The 18371-nt window shown below is 53.6% G+C and overlaps 9 protein-coding genes across 9 annotated transcripts; 4 read left to right on the forward strand and 5 right to left on the reverse strand.

Annotated features, from left to right (window-relative positions):
• The first annotated feature begins 158 nt into the window (after nucleotides 1-158).
• Nucleotides 159-1221, forward strand: pin1 (peptidylprolyl isomerase ESS1). The gene is made up of 4 exons (XM_025693469.1): nucleotides 159-281; nucleotides 373-770; nucleotides 822-938; nucleotides 995-1221. The coding sequence occupies exons 1-4, from the start codon at nucleotides 279-281 to the stop codon at nucleotides 1002-1004; spliced, it is 528 nt and encodes a 175-aa protein (XP_025554263.1). The 5' UTR covers nucleotides 159-278; the 3' UTR covers nucleotides 1005-1221.
• Nucleotides 1222-1485: 264 nt separating this feature from the next.
• BO97DRAFT_462928 (uncharacterized protein) lies at nucleotides 1486-2274 on the forward strand (the record flags this gene model as incomplete). The annotated part of the gene is made up of 1 exon (XM_025699433.1): nucleotides 1486-2274. One exon carries the CDS (start codon nucleotides 1486-1488, stop codon nucleotides 2272-2274), a length of 789 nt encoding a protein of 262 aa, XP_025554264.1.
• A 1506-nt stretch (nucleotides 2275-3780) lies between these two features.
• Nucleotides 3781-6573, reverse strand: BO97DRAFT_339274 (uncharacterized protein; the record flags this gene model as incomplete). The annotated part of the gene is made up of 4 exons (XM_025691548.1): nucleotides 3781-3838; nucleotides 3899-4056; nucleotides 4110-6231; nucleotides 6266-6573. 4 exons carry the CDS (start codon nucleotides 6571-6573, stop codon nucleotides 3781-3783), a joined length of 2646 nt encoding a protein of 881 aa, XP_025554265.1.
• A 342-nt stretch (nucleotides 6574-6915) lies between these two features.
• On the forward strand, nucleotides 6916-7683 carry BO97DRAFT_339331 (nuclear cap-binding protein subunit CBC2; the record flags this gene model as incomplete). The annotated part of the gene is made up of 5 exons (XM_025691552.1): nucleotides 6916-6981; nucleotides 7046-7140; nucleotides 7206-7250; nucleotides 7306-7497; nucleotides 7551-7683. 5 exons carry the CDS (start codon nucleotides 6916-6918, stop codon nucleotides 7681-7683), a joined length of 531 nt encoding a protein of 176 aa, XP_025554266.1.
• A 37-nt stretch (nucleotides 7684-7720) lies between these two features.
• On the reverse strand, nucleotides 7721-8788 carry BO97DRAFT_385380 (pyridoxal 5'-phosphate synthase subunit PdxT). The gene is made up of 2 exons (XM_025693470.1): nucleotides 8506-8788; nucleotides 7721-8417 (listed from the first exon to the last, which is right to left on the reverse strand). Exons 1-2 carry the CDS (start codon nucleotides 8757-8759, stop codon nucleotides 7850-7852), a joined length of 822 nt encoding a protein of 273 aa, XP_025554267.1. The 5' UTR covers nucleotides 8760-8788; the 3' UTR covers nucleotides 7721-7849.
• Nucleotides 8789-8995: 207 nt separating this feature from the next.
• On the reverse strand, nucleotides 8996-10159 carry BO97DRAFT_476103 (4'-phosphopantetheinyl transferase family protein; the record flags this gene model as incomplete). The annotated part of the gene is made up of 1 exon (XM_025700454.1): nucleotides 8996-10159. The coding sequence occupies exon 1, from the start codon at nucleotides 10070-10072 to the stop codon at nucleotides 8996-8998; it is 1077 nt and encodes a 358-aa protein (XP_025554268.1). The 5' UTR covers nucleotides 10073-10159.
• A 1554-nt stretch (nucleotides 10160-11713) lies between these two features.
• Nucleotides 11714-12998, reverse strand: BO97DRAFT_239628 (1-acylglycerol-3-phosphate O-acyltransferase SLC1). Its single transcript, XM_025690773.1, has 3 exons — nucleotides 12960-12998; nucleotides 12075-12834; nucleotides 11714-12009 (listed from the first exon to the last, which is right to left on the reverse strand). The coding sequence occupies exons 2-3, from the start codon at nucleotides 12784-12786 to the stop codon at nucleotides 11843-11845; spliced, it is 879 nt and encodes a 292-aa protein (XP_025554269.1). The 5' UTR covers nucleotides 12787-12834; nucleotides 12960-12998; the 3' UTR covers nucleotides 11714-11842.
• Nucleotides 12999-13715: 717 nt separating this feature from the next.
• On the reverse strand, nucleotides 13716-16656 carry BO97DRAFT_239643 (anaphase promoting complex subunit bimA). The gene is made up of 4 exons (XM_025690774.1): nucleotides 16092-16656; nucleotides 15816-15989; nucleotides 13914-15763; nucleotides 13716-13855 (listed from the first exon to the last, which is right to left on the reverse strand). Exons 1-4 carry the CDS (start codon nucleotides 16426-16428, stop codon nucleotides 13784-13786), a joined length of 2433 nt encoding a protein of 810 aa, XP_025554270.1. The 5' UTR covers nucleotides 16429-16656; the 3' UTR covers nucleotides 13716-13783.
• A 588-nt stretch (nucleotides 16657-17244) lies between these two features.
• Nucleotides 17245-18125, forward strand: BO97DRAFT_441156 (SND2/TMEM208 family protein). The gene is made up of 2 exons (XM_025698139.1): nucleotides 17245-17477; nucleotides 17535-18125. Exons 1-2 carry the CDS (start codon nucleotides 17469-17471, stop codon nucleotides 18063-18065), a joined length of 540 nt encoding a protein of 179 aa, XP_025554271.1. The 5' UTR covers nucleotides 17245-17468; the 3' UTR covers nucleotides 18066-18125.
• The last annotated feature ends 246 nt before the right edge of the window (nucleotides 18126-18371 follow it).

The following is an 18371-nucleotide window of genomic DNA, read 5'->3' on the forward strand; positions in this document are numbered from 1 at the left end:
GAAGTCAGAAGAAGAAGCGTCGGGGCGGAGCGGAAGCAACAACAGCCAGCCATGTGGAGGCCATTTGCGGTGTTTGTGCGATTTGCACCCTTTGTTCGCGTCCCTCGCTCTCTTCCCCCGCAGTTTGTCCCGCAGTTGGACCTGCAGAAGAAGAAAACCACTACTACTTCAATAAACTATACACACTATCGATCATCCCCCGCTTTGATTCCCTCCTCACACCAGAGACTACAGAGAACTATATACCCTCCCTTAGAATTCACAAGATTTATTACATCATGGTATTGACCCTGTCCCCTTCCCTTGCAGATCATCTATAAGCTCTGTGGTCATTGTTTTCCAAGCTTATTGCTAACATCTGTCTTACGATAGGAAGAAACCGGGCTGCCAGCTGGATGGGAGGTTCGCCACTCCAACTCCAAGAACCTGCCTTACTACTTCAACCCGAGCACCAAGGAGTCCCGGTGGGAGCCACCAGCCGACACGGACACGGAGAAACTGAAGCTGTATATGGCCAATCATCACAGTGGGCCTGCAGGACACGGCGTGGGTCAGGGTGAGGGGAAGATCCGCTGCAGCCACCTTCTAGTGAAGCATCGGGATAGCAGGCGGCCTAGCAGCTGGAGAGAGGCCGAAATCACTCGGTCGAAAGAGGAGGCGATCGAGATCCTCCGCGGCCACGAGGCGCGCATCCAGTCGGGAGAAGCTACCTTGGGCGACATCGCCTCGTCAGAGTCGGACTGCAGCAGTGCCCGCAAGCATGGAGACCTGTACGTAGCTTTTCGTCTGTTGTGCGGCTTCGGAGCTAATGTCTTTTCCAGTGGTTTCTTTGGACGGGGTGAGATGCAGAAGGAGTTCGAGGATGCAGCCTTTGCGCTGCAACCCGGGCAGGTCAGCGGCATTGTGCAGACCGCGTCTGGAGTTCACCTTATCGAACGGTATGTGTTTGGTGTCGAGTTGTAGAAGGTGTGCGCTAATTGATGTGCCTGTGCAGGGTTCAGTAAAGCCTAGGGTCCTAGCTACTACAAGAGTTGGAGGAAGTCATATACCGCGAATTATAACACCGGATGATCCTTCTCTTGCATTTATTTTGATGGTGCAATCTGTATTGCCACAGAGTCATTAAAGCGATGTTTGAATGAAAAACTATGGCCTTGGAGACTAGATGCTGAGATACGAGACCGGGGCAACGATCTCTGCTACACTGTCTTTCCCAGTAACACTCGTACCTGTGAATGAATCAACTGCATTTCCGTGGACCAAGAACTGTACAAGCTAATCTCGAATTTCATTCTCACCCTCCCTTAACCCTCCCTCTACATCTCCACCGTCACCCACATCTCTCTCCATCCATCCACCATCGCGATTTCCACCTCAACAACCGACACCAAACACCATCAAACACACCTCACCACCCAACCTCGCTCATTACCACCCAACAACTAAACCAAACCAAACTCAACCCAAAAAAACAACACAGCCAGAATGTCCTATCTCTCCACGCGAACCCTCAGCCCGCCACCAGGGCAAATCCAATGGGACCACCACGCAATCCAGCCACCATCCTGGATCTACACGTTCCTACCGCCGTCGAACCGCATCCTATTAGAAAGATGCCAGCAAGCCGCATACGAAAGCGTGCTAGCACAGCGCCAGCTCGAACTGAGATTCGCAGACCGATATAAAGCGCTCTGCCCATCCAGCGCAACCGATCCCAGCCCCGATTCTTCCAGCAACCCAAGCCCCAACCCCAGCACCCCAACACCAACACCAAAAACAACCCCAGCCAACCAAATAACCCACGCCCAATCCATCGACGGCCTCTTCAATTGGCGCGAAGACTACATCCCAGGCAGCCCGACGCTAGCCCCAAACGCGAAGATCCCGCGCGCGGCGGTGCGGTTCCAGGTCGACCGGGCGGCGTACGCGGCCTACACAGAAGTCTACAACTTGCACCTGGACGAGTACCTGACGGGACCCTATACGCGGTACCGGGCGGCGGTGGCGGAGGTGGAGTGCGGCGTGGCGCGCAGCACTGAGATGCGGGATATGGATCGTCGGATGTTTGGGCGGTGGTGGGGGGAGGTGTTCCTGCGGGAGATGATGCGGTGGGAGAGTCGGATTACGCGGCTGAGGGTGCCGACGTTTGAGGTGGTGGTGGAGGAGATTGCGGACGCTGTTAGGGTGGGCGTGGAGGGAGGGGAGGAGGGGGCCCTGGAGTTGGGGTTGCCTTTGTTGCCGGGGGCTTTGTCGCTGTCGTCTTTTGGGGGGTGAGAGGTTCTCAGAATAAAAATAGGGGAGGAGGGGTTGGTTTGCTTGTCTGCAGTTCTTTGGGAAGAAGGATGGGGGTAAGTGGGATGTGGTTGTGGTAGTTGCATGGAAGACAGACGGAGGTTAGGAGGTGTTGTCTACGGTTTACTTCAGAGGAGGAGGGATAGCCCAGCACTGGATTCATTCTCTCCATACAAGCAACGTCCGAAACACATACGAACAGAAATACCCCAAACCCGATTAACTGAACTCTCAAATAGTGAAGACTATATCTAACGAAGTGCCTACTTCCCCAAATTCACCCAATCTCCAAACAACCCCTCACGTGAACACACAACCCTAACCAACACAACTGAAAACCCCCAGCACGACATCCATCCAACCCAAGTTCCACAAAGACAACCACAAAGAAACCACCGGAGGGAACCTGTACCACATACAAAGAGATAGACCCACACAATCCCTTTGACAGTCTAACCCCGGCTTCAATGCCAGACGCCCGACCCGCGATAGAGATATAAATATCGTGTTTCGAAACTACCAACTGAACCATTATGTATCCTCATCACAATGCCGGTAGCTACCCAGCACCCTCATAACACCTCTACAATCTCTTCGTCAGTCACATCGATAACTATATACGGTATCGAGACACCGTTTCTCCTTCCCGGAAGGAAGGAGCAGCTTGAAGAGAAACTACGAAAATGTGCACATCCACCTACTGCACCTACGCATGCGGCTGCATAGCCAGCGAGAACTCCGTGCACTGCGCGGACGCAGGCACGGCGCAATGCCCGGGTATCCTGATGCAGCAGTACACTGCGTTCGAGGAGTCATGCAAGCGGTGTAAGTCGCTTGGGGAGGAGCCCGTGGAGGTGGTGACCGCGATAGTGAGCGGCGGCGGCGGCGGTGGTGCGTCTGGTTTCGAGCAGGTGGCGGTGGCCAACGAGTCCTACGCCTCCGGGATCCTGGAGAATCACCAGCTGATCATGTACGAGACCATCGACGAGTGGCTCCTTGCGCTCGCCGGGAAAGCTGCCGCCATAGGAGAGCGGTTGGAGTATACGCCGAAGCCGGTTGAGACTCGCCACCAGAACCTGCCACCTGCGCCGCCCCCTTCTGCTGACGGAGATAACGACGGCGATTGATGAGGGGTCGGTCGTGTGGGGACAGGACTCTCCACCGGTCACCCTGCTGGTTCGTTCGTTATGGGACGGCTTTGTATGTTATGGATTCCCTTGCAGTGAGGTTTCGCTGCAACTCTCGTGTCGGAGTCGATGCGTGGCGCGGCCGCGTCTAGTTTATGCGCGGGCCTAGTGCTGCGTGAGTTGTGGACTGCTACGGTTGTGCGGGCATGATATTCCCCCGTGACATTGTGACGAATGAAATGTCCCTTTCTTTACTTTCTTTTATAGGCAAAAACATGTCTTGATATCCTTGAACACAAGGGGTAGGTATAAAACAAGTAAACTCTCAAAGAATGTTCATCTAAGCATGAAATGTCGCAGATCAGATAGTGGTGTTGAGTCGGTCGAGTCGGGAGGTAATCGACTCGATAATTGCAGATCTAGAACTGCAGTCAGCATACCAGGTCTGTCTGTAGCAGACAAAAATAGTAAAAACTTACTCCCGTTCCACCATTCTCATCGCTTCCCCAACCTTCGTGCGTTGAAGTCGATAAGGAACCGTCGGCTGTGCTCCAGCTGAGCTGCTAGTGTCGACAGCAGGAAGTCTAGCAGCCACTGACTTCGCTTCGGCAAGCATATCTCGTGCAATCTCCTTCGCCTACAGAGATTTGTTAGTTCAAAGTCGACCCGACCGATACATGAAGCACTTACAGTTTCGAGACGCTGAGCAATGGCTGGGCCACCTGCCTGGCCTGGTAGCAAGTCCTGCGACGACTTGCCGAACGAATCACAAAGTCTGTCCACTTCCTGGAACCAGGCCTTCTCTTTGTCGCTCAAGGGTCGTCCGCCAGACTTCATCAACTTACTCCGAAGAGCCTCGTATCTCTGCACAAGTTCGGTCTGTCGGTCCTTCGCGGCCTGGAGCCTCTTATCCAGGGCCTCGCCGTTCCGGGAGCCTTCGATCCGCTTTCCATCTTCACCGAGTTCACTGGAAACACCCTTCACCCGGTCCGCAACATCGGCCAGCTGCTTTAACTGGTCGCGCATCTCCCCTTGCAGTCTTTCACATCGACGGAACAAATCAGAGGCAGCTCTCTCCAAAGCATTCGTATGCGCAGACAGAATCCGGTGGGCGGCGGCGACCAGATCAAGGGTCGCAGGCGATAGACGCACTTGTTCCTTGAGGGCTTGACGCTCGCGGTGCGGGACATGTTTGTCCACAAAAGAATCCAAGGGTGATTCCGAGTAGAAGATGGGTGGCACTTGATAGGGGGGCCGACGAGGCGGCAGAACAGGCGAACGAGGTCCTTGGCCTTGGGAGTCGAAGATCTGCAACTCGGCGATTGAAGGCAAGGCAACCTCAGGGGCATCCAGGATTGCGGCGTAAGGAACCGAGCCGCGAGATGTCAGAAGCAGATACCCCAGGTCGTAGTCATAGTAGACCAAAGAGGCCGGCAAGTGAGCAGACTGGTCCTTGCCTTCTCCAACATTATCATCGACCTCGATGAGCTGCTCTCGCAGAGATGCGGTGCCTTCGCAAAGAACTTGCAAGCGGAACGCACTCCCACTCGTGTCTTCGGACTGCAGTTCGGCTTCCAGTCTCTGCACCCAGGAACCAAGGGAGAAGAAAGTCACATTGGTCGCTGTAGTGACAAAGAAGCTGTAGCGAGAGTAGACATCCTTGGTAAACGTCGGCCAGTGGTTTGCCTGCGCCTTCACGGTATCCAATGACTCGACCAGGAGTAGATCACAAGGGTCGGATACTGGCGTGCGGAAAACATTCTGCTTGCCCTTGGGCAGCCACTGCCCTTCGACTCCGTCAAGGTCCAAGCAAATGTAAACTCTACCGCTTCCACTGGACAAGCAGATCACGGTAGCCGACAATCTGTCCTCCCCGTCGTCATCCACTGCGAGGTCAACCTCCTCGCCCATCATCAGAGCGTCGAGATCGGCCCTAGCAGCGACAACAAGGAGATCGCAAAGGTCGAGGTCGTCAATCTCATCCCCAGTATCCAGACGGAAAGGACCCTGCAGTCTTGGAATGGCGCTGGGAGCCGCGGGACGTGTCCGGACTTCGTGGTCGGCGTCAACATCGGTGAGCAGCGGCTCCTGGTTATCGATCTCAGTGAGCCAGTCGTATTGCTGGCGGCACGCCGCGAGCTCATCTTCAAACTCTGCAGGATCCTCTTGCAAGCTTGCGAGCTTCGGAAGAATCGCCGTGGTGAGCGCTGGCACAGTCGTCAACGGCGCCCTCCATTTGGTCGGGAGCAAAGGACACAAAGCGTAGAGATCGCCCGGCCGCATCGCAACCCACAGCGTCATGGGGGCCCAGGCATCTTCCTTGGCGAGGCCACTCCCTCCAAAAGCAGCGGAGGCGACTTCCATATCGATGTAGTCAGCCGAAAAGCCTTTATTCCTTCCGAAACCGGAGGGCGCGAAATCCTCATCGCAAGAAGTCCCATCGATCAATTTCCTCAAGTCGACCGCCAGTGTCGGTCGATCGAACGACCAGTGGTTGTTACGGTCAATCTCCCACACGCGAACGGCAGCATCTGCAGTGACTGTCACTAAGCAGCCGGCCAGGTTGCTGTGTACCCCCAACGGATGCCATAGTGCGGAAACAACGGGAGACTCGGGAATGACGTGCGTGGTAGGACCGAGCTGGTAGGTTTTGACGCGAATTGGCAAGGTGTCTCTGCCAGCCAAATGCGACGGGTCTGGAAGCACGGCGATAAAGACTGTATGATCGGCTACAATGGCCAGGAAAGCGCCGTTGGGAGACGGAACAAGTTGACGGATCGTTTCGTGGACCGGTGTGATCAAGACCTGCGCGCTGTTAATTGTTGGCCGCTGCACATTGTGACCACAATGTTGTTACCTTGTAATGCACACTTTGCTCGCTCTCTTGTTCAGCTTTCGAGGTTCCATTCTTGAGTCGTGTTTGACGCTGCCATTCGTCCTTGACCCTGGCGAGGTCAGACCAGCGAATCTGGTTGTTCACCACTGTAAACAACTCGTTCCCTCTCTTGGCCTGAATTCGCTTGGGGCCCGCATACTGCTGATCGTGGGCTACCAGGTTGTTTTCGGGGTGTTTGGTGCCTGCGCTCGAGAAAATCGAGGCGCCCGGCGAAGGGCGCGAAAGCCAGGGAGGAGTGTAACTGATGACTTTGGGCATGGTCTTAGAATGTTTCGGAGAAGGATGTCGGAAGGTTATAAGCCCATGCCGCGACGAGAAGTAGTCACGCGAAAAGGGAGAGAGCAGATAGAAACGGGAAAATAAGGTAGGGAATGGTTGCGGGGACAAAGCATCGGCCGAGCAGCAACCAAGTGAAGTGACCTTAACAGCTCCAAGCACTGCCGGGCAAAAATCCACGGCCGACGCGCGCCAAGAGTTTCCCATTCCATCCATCATCACTTGAGCTCGGCTCTCCGTTCCCCTTCCCCGTCTTCTCTTTTCCCCATCAACGTGCGATTACACTCGCTCACTGCGATATCTCTGTCGGCAGATTCAGGCACAATGAGCACTTTATTGCACAACACCGTGGAGAGACTGGACCGACCCAGTGCCTACTATGTGGGAAAGGTATAGCTTCACCCAAGTCTCAATAGTGATGGACAAGTCATTGACCCTTGTGCAACTGGTATAGAACAAGAGACGCAAGTACAGCCAAGATGATGCCGACAAACAGGAGGAACCCGTCGACAATTTGAAGAATGCCACGACTCTTTACGTCGGCAATCTGTACGTGCTCGAAGCTGGTCTACCTTCAACAAATCAGCCGTCGATTGGTGCTGACTGTCACACAGTTCCTTCTACACGACTGAAGAACAGATCCACGAGCTTTTTGCCAAGTCAGGAACCCGGACATCATGCGAGCCAATTAACCAGGAACTGACAAAGCTGCAGGTGCGGAGAGATCAAGCGTCTTGTCATGGGACTCGATCGATTCAACAAGACCCCTTGCGGATTCTGTTTCGTCGAATACTACACCCACCAGGATGCTTTGGACTGCTTGAAATATATCGGGGGCACCAAGCTCGATGAGAGAATTATCCGGACCGATTTGGACCCTGGATTCGAAGAGGGACGGCAATACGGGTATGATATCCGGGTCAACCATCGCCTTCTACATGACACTGACGTTTTGGCAGTCGCGGAAAGTCGGGTGGTCAAGTTCGCGATGAGTACCGCGAAGAGTACGATCCAGGCCGCGGTGGCTATGGTCGGGCATATGCGGACGACCAACGGCAGCGGGAGGAAGAAGACTACGGTAAAGGTAGGTAGGAGGCAACGAAGGTTCCATCCGGGTGGCGCAAATACGGCGTTTATGTACAATCTATTTCTATCGCTTGCTGTAAAGATGGGCATATCAACAGAATTTTTCAAACCGATACCCAATGCGGCGGCGCGAACGATGCTCAATGGCAGTCCATTCATGCAGAACATCTCATCAGTGCTTTGCGTTTCTCCTTCTGACCGACTCTTCGACCTGGCGCAACCACCACAGGTGGATTCTGGCATCAGCCGTCAACTCTGGGTGGAAACTTGTTCCAAAGACATTGCCTTGCTTGACAGCAATAATGTCACCCGACTCCTTATCGGGATTAGTCTGCGTCCCTTCGCAGGCTATCTTGGCAGCTTCTCCAGGCAAGGTGGCCAGCACCTGCACATGATCCTCCATTGCGGCCAGGGCGGCCTCGCTCTCCGCGTGTCGCGAAGGTGCAACGACAGTGTCATCTAGCTTGGCCTCACCCACTTGGATACCCTCCTGGTGTGGCAGAAGCTTCTCAACCACTGGAGCGCGGATGAATACGGCTGGAAAAGCGGGCTCGTCAGCCCCCAAGAAGGGCAGGTCCAGTGGCGCCTGGAAGCTTTCTGTCTGTCGGCCGAAATGGTTTCTGTTCACGCGCACGTCGAGGCCACCGATCAATTCCTGGCCCCCTTTCTTCGTTCGGTTCGCGGACTCGGCGAGCAGGATCAAGCCGGCGCAGGTTCCCCAGGTTGGTCTCCGATGGACTCTATTGCAATGAGGCAAATGTTAGTCACGGCAACAGAGTAAAAGAATATTCGGGGCCGGATAGGACGAGGATATTTATGGTGACATACTTGACGAAGTCCCGCAGCGGCTCCAGAAGATTGGATCTGGCGGCGACGAGGGACATTGTGGTGCTTTCGCCTCCAGGCAGAACGAGCGCCTCGCACCGGGCCAACTCCTGCGGGGTGCGGACTTCGATGAATTCCCATTGCGCCTTGGAAACATTGTCATCGGCCGCTGCCGTGGCGGCAGCCTGTTTCAGCAACTGGACATGCTCGTAGAATGCGCCTTGCAACGCAAGGACTCCGACGGTGATGTGGCTCATTGTTGAATCTGTAGAATGTTGAGCGCCACTGAGTCAATGATTGCCGCGGGAAACAACCATCCCGTCCCGCCGCCTTATGTAGTCGGAGTATGTATCGGACCGCTCTTATCTCCACGTGATACTCTCCGCAGGTTAAATATCCTACCCAATCAGACAAGCCCGCCGAGTATACAAATACTATATACAGTATGAGGTGTGCCTCAGCTTCAAGTTCAAGACAAGCTAGGAGTCACCGCCTACTCCAGACATCGACATCTCCCTTCAGCACACGGCCTCACATCCCGTTCAATGTCAATCTCCCGCAACGCCTCCCACGTATCCCCTCCCTCGCCATGCCCACTCCCAGCCCCGATACCCGCCCCCCTGGCCGCGGTAGCAATCAGATAGTCCTCCTCAAACGCCACGAGCTCAACCCTAACATCCTCTACCCTCTTCTTATCCAGCGTAGTCCGTACCCCGCGATACGGCAGCCCAACCCGCCGCTCGCCCCGCCTTGGCACAGGCTCCGGGGCAACCACGTTCCCGAACTCGAGCTGCCGCAGCCACGGCGCCAGCAGCGCCTCACCCGTCATCTTGATATACGCCTCCTTGAGAGCCCAGTAAGCGTAGAAAACCCGATAGCTATCCTCCACCCCTTTTCCAGCCTTTCTTTCCTTGTGATCTTGGTCCTGGTGATGGTGGAGGTGCACAACATCGTCCTTAATCTGCCGAATCTCCTCAGAGGAGAACACCTCCGTGAAGATATCAACGTATTCGACGAACGTCTGTCGCGGCGTCTTGGTTTTATCTCTGGTTGGATTCCGTTCGTTGGTGCAGGTGATGTCGATGCCGACTTGCGGCAGCTCTTCCTCGGCGGTTGAGATGGTGGTTCCGGCCAATGCGACGAGGGAGGCCTGGTGGCTTACGTTGAATTCAATTTTTGGGATGGTTTTTTTTGTGGAGCTGGGGTTGCTTGCTGGATTATCGGGGTTGTCAACCGTGGTGGTCGTCGTACTGCTGTACTCTTCCAGCAGCGTAGGACTGGGAATAAAGCATGGCCGTCGGTGCGGGGCCGCCGTCCGACTGAGCGTGATTCTGTCCCAGGGTACCTTGCAGCTGCGGTGGATAAAGAGGTATTTCAGGAGGTTGGAGGCCAGCGACATGTGCTTGTCTTTTAGGTGGTGGAATCGCTGGATTGTGTCTTGTTCGCTTGGTTGTAGTGTGCTCAGTAGTGGGAGCGCAGGGTTCATGCTGTTTGTTAGGTCGCGCGTGTCGATGTACCATCTTGTTAGGTGGGTTGGGATCGGGTGGTTCGCGGGGGCGTGGGAGCCCATTTTGTGGGTTGTATTTGTGCGTGCGAGGTGGGTTGGGTTGGAATTGGGGTTCAGATTGAGGTTGTCGGGGTTGGCCTGTGTGAGGTGGTGGTGGTGGTGGTGGTGGTGTAGATTGAGGGTTGGTTGGAGATCCCTCCCCCCGCTTGAGATCCCTCAGATCATCGGTGACGGGCGCACTATCTCCGCAATCGGAATGGCGTCTTGGAAATGTAGCATAAGGACATGGAGTACTAGGTCAACGGATTCCTACGCCTATAACTACCTTGTTAGTTTCAGATATATGAGCGACATGTTTGCTATCGCAGTGATTGTGGAGAATGGTGGTTAAGTCGTTTATGGAGATAATAGGTTAACGTAGTTGAAGGTGAAAAAGGAGAGGAGAAGAGAGGAAGCAAGTCACCATTTACGGTATGATATTCCGGACCATGAGACTATTCTACTGTAATAAAGCAACTGTAGACTGGTGTCTATGTATTCATACTACTATTCATACCATCTTACCAGGAAAGTAGTCACTGTATTGAACTTGAAGTGGAGGCACACCTCATACTTTACTAGGCCCTGTTTAACCTCGGTTGACTCCATTAAATTAAAGGACCGAGTGCAATAGAGGCATGCAACGCGCGAATTATAGGAGTACTTTCTTTACTATCTTTCCAAGCCCTTACCAAGCACCTCCCACCAAGTAAGCAAGCAAGCAAGCAGCAAAGCCTCTTGTCAAGCATCTTCTGGCCGACGTGGTAAGTAGTAGCATAAAGCAAGTCACATGACTGGACATTGCCAAGTCTTCCTGTAGCCAATCAAAGCACTAACAGTCAGCCAATCAGAACACAGTTCAGGAGTCCTCCGAGGGACAAGACCTAGCATAGGGCTCCGCGCTTACGCGCGTCGCAATAACTGGATAATAGTCTAGAGTAATTATTCTAAATCTAATATATAAAATTGATTAGGGAAATAGGATAAAGAATATTACTAAATATTAATAATTCATAAGAACTAGATTTAGGAAAAAGACAGCTACATTATTATTAATGACTACTTATATTAGCTATAAGAAATACTGCTTAATATGGCAAAATAGAAAGGTGCTGACCGGCACAATCAGCATCAGCACTAGTCTAGCAAGCGTTTATTTCTCTCGGCAGTCCTGGCAAGATGCGATACAAGGTCAGAGGAAATTACACTACGACTGGAAAGACCTGGAAAGCTAACACCAAGTAGCAATAGTGATTCTATATACACTCTAGAAGGAAAGGGTCTCAGTCTATGAATACAAAGCTTCATGAACACCACTCTAATCTAGGGATCTTCCACCCACTGGGTGAGTAGCATTCTCCTCTCATTGCCTGTACCGGCCAATCCACCTATTCGCGTTGCCGCCCAACATTGGTTTGTGCAAAAGCTACCCATAAAAGCAATAGCAATGAAGACAGTACTCCGGCGAGATGAGGTGGGTGGGCGGCGAGGAAGAAAGAGGCATATTAGCGACGCGCGACATGGCGACAAGTACATAGGAAGGCAGGCTAGAAGGAACCGGTCTAGTCTGCGAGTCACCCAATCTACTCCGTAGAGCTCTCTGATTGTGCGCGGTGAGTGGCTGCATGATGTGATCGGTTTGGGACGTGTAATCGTAAAAGAATGGTAATATCGAAACCCCGAGCATAGAAGAACATCGGGAGGGTTTACAAAGCTCGAATGCGAGTGCGCTTCTCGGTCGTGAATGAGTCAATCATGATAATAACTGCTTCGTCATGCAGAGAGATCTAGGACCTAGATCTCAACGGCAGTGGAGGTGCCATTGGCGACAGCAGAGTGAGCCTCCGCTTTGTCCTTCTCCGACAGTTCGAGAAGAGTCTTGAGCATCGTTGCTTGCGTAGACTTGGTAAGACTGTCCACATCGGCGGGGGTCAGACCCTCGGTGCTGATTGGGGGAAGAACTAGACGGGTGTTAGGCATTGATTGGGTTTACGAAGAAGTAATATGGAGAGCTCAGGAGACGCACCCTTGATCTTGATAGTCCCCGCATTGAATCTCATATTGCGAGGGGACAAGATGTGGGAGTAGTTCTCGGTGACAACGGGAACGATTGGCACACCGGCCTTGACAGCCAAGTGGAAAGCCCCCTTCTTGAAGGACAGCAACTCAGGCTGGTCAGAGTAGCTTCTCGTACCCTCGGGGAAGATGAAGACGCTCTGACGATGCTGACGCATCTCTGCAGCGGCGCTGTCGAACGCCTTGACGGCCGTTGCGCGGTTGGCACGGTCAATGAAGACCGTCCGGGACAGAGCCATGAACCAGCCGAGGAAGGGGATATAGCGGAGCGACTTCTTGGCCGTAACACTGCAGTATGGGGGGAAGATGGCGCCGAGCATGAGCACGTCCAGCTCGGACTGGTGGTTGGAGATGAAGACAGCCGGGCGGGTGGATAGGTGCTCGACCCCCTCAATGATATCGAACTGCACCCCCGTCGTATACCGCATCACCCATTTGAAACTGCGCGCCGTGGCCCATTGCGAGATCCGGCCGTAGCCGACCAGGCGCAAGACGATCGAAGCCACTACACCGTAGGTGGCGCACAGGAGAAGCGAGCCATAGGCTGCGAGACAGCGAGCAACGAAAGCGGCGCGAGGAACTTTCTGACCCAGGGCGAACAGCGAGAGCGTGACAACGACAAACGAGCTGATGCCCGAGGCAACGTAGGAGAAGAATGACATGACAAGACACAGCACGGAGAACGGCTGATCGGGGTTAAGACTATGGTTCTGCATTGGGACGGTTGGTTAGATGAGGATTCTAGGACGTTGAACAATTGAGATGGTAAGGAGAGAAGAGCAGGGAGAGAAAGGAGCGCTCAGAGAAGAGTCATCTCTATTTTGGGGGAACCAACCGGACAAACCGCTGGGGGGAAGGAACTGCTGGGGAAGGTTGGATGATGAGGTCAGGCGAGAGTTTCGGAGAATAAGAGCATGACCCGGGAGGGCAGCAGCACCAGGAACAAGGGAGAAAAGGGAGAATTAATCAATAGCCAAGTCAGAAGACAATGCGAACAAGATTATGAGAGGCAGAGGCAAGTCAATCCAGGAACAAAGGCCGAATGTGGGGAATTGACAAGGAGAGGCGAGCGACTCAACAATTCATCCCGAGTGGTGGTTTTTTGACTTTGGCAGATGCGCCTCTCACCGCCTTGGGCCCTCATTTTCTCCCCGCCTGGAGAAGCCGAGGCTTGAAGACGACTACGATTACTACTACGTCCCTTTTTTTGCCAGATAGCTCACACATGTCAAAACACATCCTCTATCACAATCTCTCACTCAAGGCTGCACAACTAACAATAGGCATAAGAATAATTCTGCATTATGTTCACGGACCCCATCGTCTGGCGTCCTTATCTCTCGTTTCGCGTGTCAACCACACCTCCCCCAACGCTAAGATACAATATCCAGGAGCCTCGACACCCATCGAGATCCCAATGCAGGAAGATGCCCTCTAACCAACCCACCGGCAAACGCCAATATAATGCTGATGCTTGCGCGAATTCGATCCAGGAAAACACAAACGCCGACCCTCGCCAATGATAATCCCACGCCACAAATTGGGTTTGGAGAAAAACAACTGCAGGCTGAAGGACAAGGCTAACTAAGGTACAATGATGGAAATGAGGGAAAGGGGGTGGGGATCGATAAGTCAGGAACAGCAAGGACAATAGTACAATCACGCGATATCTTCGTCGTCTTCATCGTCGTCATCCAAGGATTCCATAGCGTCCTTGATGAATTGTGCCGCCTACAGTAGACTCAAGTTAGCAGTGGTTCTGAACGGACACAGACAACAGACAGCATACCTTGGGGTCCAAATTCAAGGCGGTCGTGAAATGCTTGATCGCATTGGCTTTCTCATGTAACATCTTGTAGAGTTTGCCCAGCAGGTAGTGGACATTGGCCTCGTCTGGAGCCATGTCCTTAAGGACCTTCAACTCAGCGAGCGCCAACTTGAGCTCCTGAAGCTTCATCAATACACGAGCCTTGCGGAACCGAGCAAGGACCGAATGAGGAGCTAGAGAACAAGCACGCCCATACTGAATCAAAGCCGCTTTCGGGTTGTTCATCTTCTCCAGAACCAGACCAATGCAGCAGATGAGCACAGCGTTGGTCGGGTTAATGGTGGCCGCGTTGCGGAAGTGCTGCTCGGCGAAATCAAGCTTGCCCATCTTGTCATAGACCGTACCCAATCCGTACCAGGCATTGTAGTGTCGCGAGTCAGCACTAATTCCATGTCGATATGCGTCCAGGGCTTTGTCATATTCCTCATTGGCCACATATTCGTGACCTTGTAACGTGAAGCCGTAGGCGAAATGAGGATCCAATTGTGTGGCACGCTTAAAGCATTTCAAAGCCTGATCGTGATCACGTTGGTGGGAGAAAGAGTTACCCACAACACACCAGGTCTGGGGTGAGAGGCGGTCAATCTCCATCAGTTCATGAGCCAGATATGCCAATTCCACGTCGTTCTTCAAGTGCCACAGAACAGTTGAATAAATTTCCATATCCTCTAATCTTGACGGCGCCATGGACTTGACCCGCACGAAGTACTTTTCCGCTTCCGAATACATAGCTTGCTCGTAGTATGCCCTTCCAATCTGCGAGAGAACCCAAGGGGTCTCCCGCTGACCTTGGGATAGGGCGGTGAAAATTTGGATGGCTTCAGGACACTTGTACCGACACAGGGCGAAATAGCCAGAAGCCAGCTTCGAAAAGAGCTCCAGCAGCCAATTCAAGGCCTCCATCGCCTTTGACCTCTCTAATAACGTCCCCTTCGTGGGAGGATGATGCGAACCATTCGGCGCCAAGGTCCCCGACCGAGGCTCCCTAGGTTCACCATCATGGATTTCGTTTAGTTGTTTCCGAGAGCCGCTCACCACACGGTTTAGGCTCGTGCCTGTTGCACTGCGGCTCTTTGTGCTGGTGGACTTAACCTTCTTGAGTTCCCTAGCATCCTTTCCGCCGAGAGTCGTATTTGACAATTTGCTGGTGGTCGGTTTGATTTGGTTAAAGAGTCGGACACTTCGCCGTTGCGGTGCCCCGGGTTCAGAAGGAGGGTGAGCCACTTGGCCTGAGACCGTTCGTTTGCGATCTCCCACACGAGAACCATTCAAGGCGTCCTTCTCCGGGTGCGACATGCTTTGCTCTTCTGATTCAACACGAGTCCTCGTTCGTGGCCTGATGCCTGTCGGTTTCATCTTTGGCGGGGAATCCATCGTATGGTCAACGCCGATTGCTTGAATCGTCCTGTTCTTCCTGGCGGGAGCCAAGGGCGGCTCCCACGCGCCCTCCCCGCTGCCTGTCCTGTTGAGGGCACGAACCTCATCGGACTCGCTACTTTGACCTCCGGGTGTCTCAGTGCCTTCCCTAACCACTGGGGCCGCGCCTGTGCCTGCTGAAGCCACGCTGACCGTACTTCCATTCAGTTTTTCCCATAGAGCCGAACTCCCATGTGTGGTTGCCGTGTCGCCTCGCGATGTCAATGTCGTGAAGGGATCCATGCTCGCATTTGCTTTGAATTGCGGCTGCAAAGGGCCACCGGCATGTATCGTCTTCTCAGAAGGAATGTCGAGGTCCTCTTGCGAGGAAGATGAGACAAGGGCATGAAACTCAGGGTTCATCTTGAAGATGTTGGGCACTCGAATATTGACACCTTGAAATTCATCAGCAACAATCCGCAATCGACCAAGACCACCACCACTTACCAGTCTCGCAGAGACCCAGAAACGCGTCCCACATGAAAGGGTTCAACTTAAGGGACTCAACATAACATTCTACTGCCTTGTTGTCCTGGTTGTGAGCATGCCACAGCTTACCCAGTAAGCATAAGACTGCTGCCGCATCGGGAAGATGTTGTCTGCGCGTTTCGCTATGCTTGTCTAGAGGTGTCGAGAAAACAGAGGTCAGCCCCAGCTGCATCGCAGAGAGTAACCGTCGCGACAGGTGGTATCACGCAGCAAAGCGAGTTCAAGCAGACTCACTCCAGTGATTTTTGGAGGCCCAAAGGCTTTTACTCCGTTCCAGCGCCGTGATACCATCGATATATTTCCCCAGGTCGAGACACGCTTGCGCAAACACATACGCGCAACCAAGATGAGTGCCCCGGGATCCAAAGTTCTTACTATAGTCGTATGCTGCTTTGACCTGACCGTTCTGGAGATGACAAAGGGCGAGGAGGTACGATGCTTCCGATGCGCGAGGCTCGTAGGCGTGCAACCGACCGGCGAGGAATAGCGCGTTGCGGATTAGGTTGTTATCGAGGTGATAATATATTAATTGCCGCAGTTGGCTCGATATGTGAGCTGTGGACGGCGACATGATTCCGTTGGGATTTCATTCAATGAGAAAGGGGGCCCTGGTGTCGAGGTATTGGGTGGATCTGAGGATAGGAGGTCGTATTTGTGTAAAGGGATGTCAAAAAATTCCGCTCAATACCGATAAGTCATTAGGTGAGGAGATAAGTAAGTGGATTTTCGTAACACTAGAGTTGTTGCAGGGAGTCGCGAGAACGAAGGCGAGGTAACAGCGGCGCGGTATCAACTTTCACTGCATAGATGAAATGCTTGTCAACAGCCACCAACTTCCCGGAGTGAACGGCGCAAAGCGTGTCGCAGGGCCAGTCCCTGCCTATATTCTCGACAGGTTCTCCTCCTTCCACTTCCGTAGGTACTATGAGTAGTCGAAAAGGGCGAATGCGAGGTCCAAGTGAAGCGAAGTGGATGACGTCTCGCGAGAGAGCAAACTCGTGACGCCGTTCGGGGAGGGGGCGGCGGCTCAGAGGGATGCTAAGAGAAGATCAAATTGCATATCGCGACCGGGGTGAGGGAGAGATAGTGACAGAAGAAGGTGGAGCATGAACAAGTGCCTGGAACTAGCCCCAGCTGGCTGGAGTGGGAGAGGGATGCGGTGAGGTTCGATGCTAGTAGTAGAATTAGGGACAGGGACCGTGTCGTCACGACGCACACTTTCTCTCTTTTCGGCCATGCGATGTTTTGGGGGGTGGAGGAAGCAGTTCAAAGCGTGGCTGGTGGAGAGAGGCGCGGGCGCTTGTCCGGTTGTGGTGGGCAACCACACGCTATTCCCGAATCCGTGTGTCTCTCTACGTTACCTACATATCGACCTTACTGCCACTGACCGGAAACCCCTCGGAGGAGATCATGCCGCATTGCTGATCTTGAAACTGCCGTTCAGTAGTCGCAGAATCGTCAAAGGATAGGATCAAAGAAAGAGCCTCTCTTGCACCGTCTGCGACGCCCACCTGCCCTTCACTCCCCACGCGACCTCCATCATCCGCCATACACACACACATTCACGTCAAGAACAGACCACCTACACCTACACCTACCACCACCACCACCATGGCCCAGGTACACCCCATCTCCACCCCCGTGTCTCTTCCAACCAAAAACTAACCCCCGAACCAGAAAGCAGCCAAAACCCTAGCGGCGCGCAACGCAGCCGTGCTGCAGCGCACGCACCTCATCAGCCTAGGCCTGCACGCGCTCTTCCTAACCCTTCACTGGACCTTCAACCGGCCCCGCGCCTTGAAACCCTACATCTTCCTTGCGATCCCAACCCTCCTCATCGAATTCTACCTCGACCGCCTGGGCCGCCCGCGCCACAACCCCGTCGACGGTTCCCTGCGGTCGCCGGGCGAGGACCTCGGCGCAGCAGGTCTCACCGAGTACATGTGGGACGTGCTGTACTGGACGTGGGGGTGCATCGGGGCCGTGTGCATCATCGGCGACCGCGCCTGGTGGCTGTGGGTGGTGATCCCGCTCTACTCGGTCTGGCTGGCCTACACCACGTTCACGGGCATGAAGAGTGGATTGGCGGGCATGGGTGCTGGTGCTGGTGCCGGCGGCGCGGATGGGTCCGCTGCTGGTGCTGCTCCGGAGAGCAAGAGGCAAAAGAAGTTGGAGAAGCGCGGTGGACAGAGGGTGCAGTATCGGTGAGGGAAGGAAGACTTGATTGCTCGTTTGTGCTTGTGGTTTTTTTCAACCTCTGGAGAGGCCATGTGAATCTTGGTTTGGAAGCTCCACAATTGCGTGTGGGAAACCCCCGGGAACACCATGGGACTCTTGCATAGACTTCCCCCCCCTCTTCTTGTATAGAAAAGTTGTTGATGTGATTTGATTGTCGAGCACAGAAATCTATATTACATTTCAATAAGCAAGGACCCTTACGATATCGTCCATCCGCTACGAGGAGATCTCGGAGGCGAATCAAGAGAAAGCATATCAGAAACGGTAGTCTTACAT

The sequence above is a fragment of the Aspergillus homomorphus genome (assembly GCF_003184865.1).
Source record: "Aspergillus homomorphus CBS 101889 unplaced genomic scaffold BO97scaffold_6, whole genome shotgun sequence".
NCBI classification, from domain to species: Eukaryota; Fungi; Ascomycota; class Eurotiomycetes; order Eurotiales; family Aspergillaceae; genus Aspergillus; species Aspergillus homomorphus.

Bases quoted from the DNA above. Each gene is read 5' to 3' on its own strand.
- pin1 (XM_025693469.1), top strand. The intron at 771-821 runs GTACGTAGCTTT...TGTCTTTTCCAG, and splicing joins GCCCGCAAGCATGGAGACCT to TGGTTTCTTTGGACGGGGTG.
- BO97DRAFT_385380 (XM_025693470.1), bottom strand. From the start codon at position 8,759: ATGAGCCACATCACCGTCGGAGTCCTTGCGTTGCAAGGCGCATTCTAC. The intron at 8,418-8,505 runs GTATGTCACCAT...TCATTGCAATAG, and splicing joins CCGCTGCGGGACTTCGTCAA to AGTCCATCGGAGACCAACCT.
- BO97DRAFT_239628 (XM_025690773.1), bottom strand. From the start codon at position 12,786: ATGTCATTCTTCTCCTACGTTGCCTCGGGCATCAGCTCGTTTGTCGTT. The intron at 12,010-12,074 runs GTGCGTCTCCTG...ACACCCGTCTAG, and splicing joins GGGGACTATCAAGATCAAGG to TTCTTCCCCCAATCAGCACC.
- BO97DRAFT_239643 (XM_025690774.1), bottom strand. From the start codon at position 16,428: ATGTCGCCGTCCACAGCTCACATATCGAGCCAACTGCGGCAATTAATA. The intron at 15,990-16,091 runs GTGAGTCTGCTT...CGACACCTCTAG, and splicing joins GGCCTCCAAAAATCACTGGA to ACAAGCATAGCGAAACGCGC. The intron at 13,856-13,913 runs GTATGCTGTCTG...AGTCTACTGTAG, and splicing joins CCTTGAATTTGGACCCCAAG to GCGGCACAATTCATCAAGGA.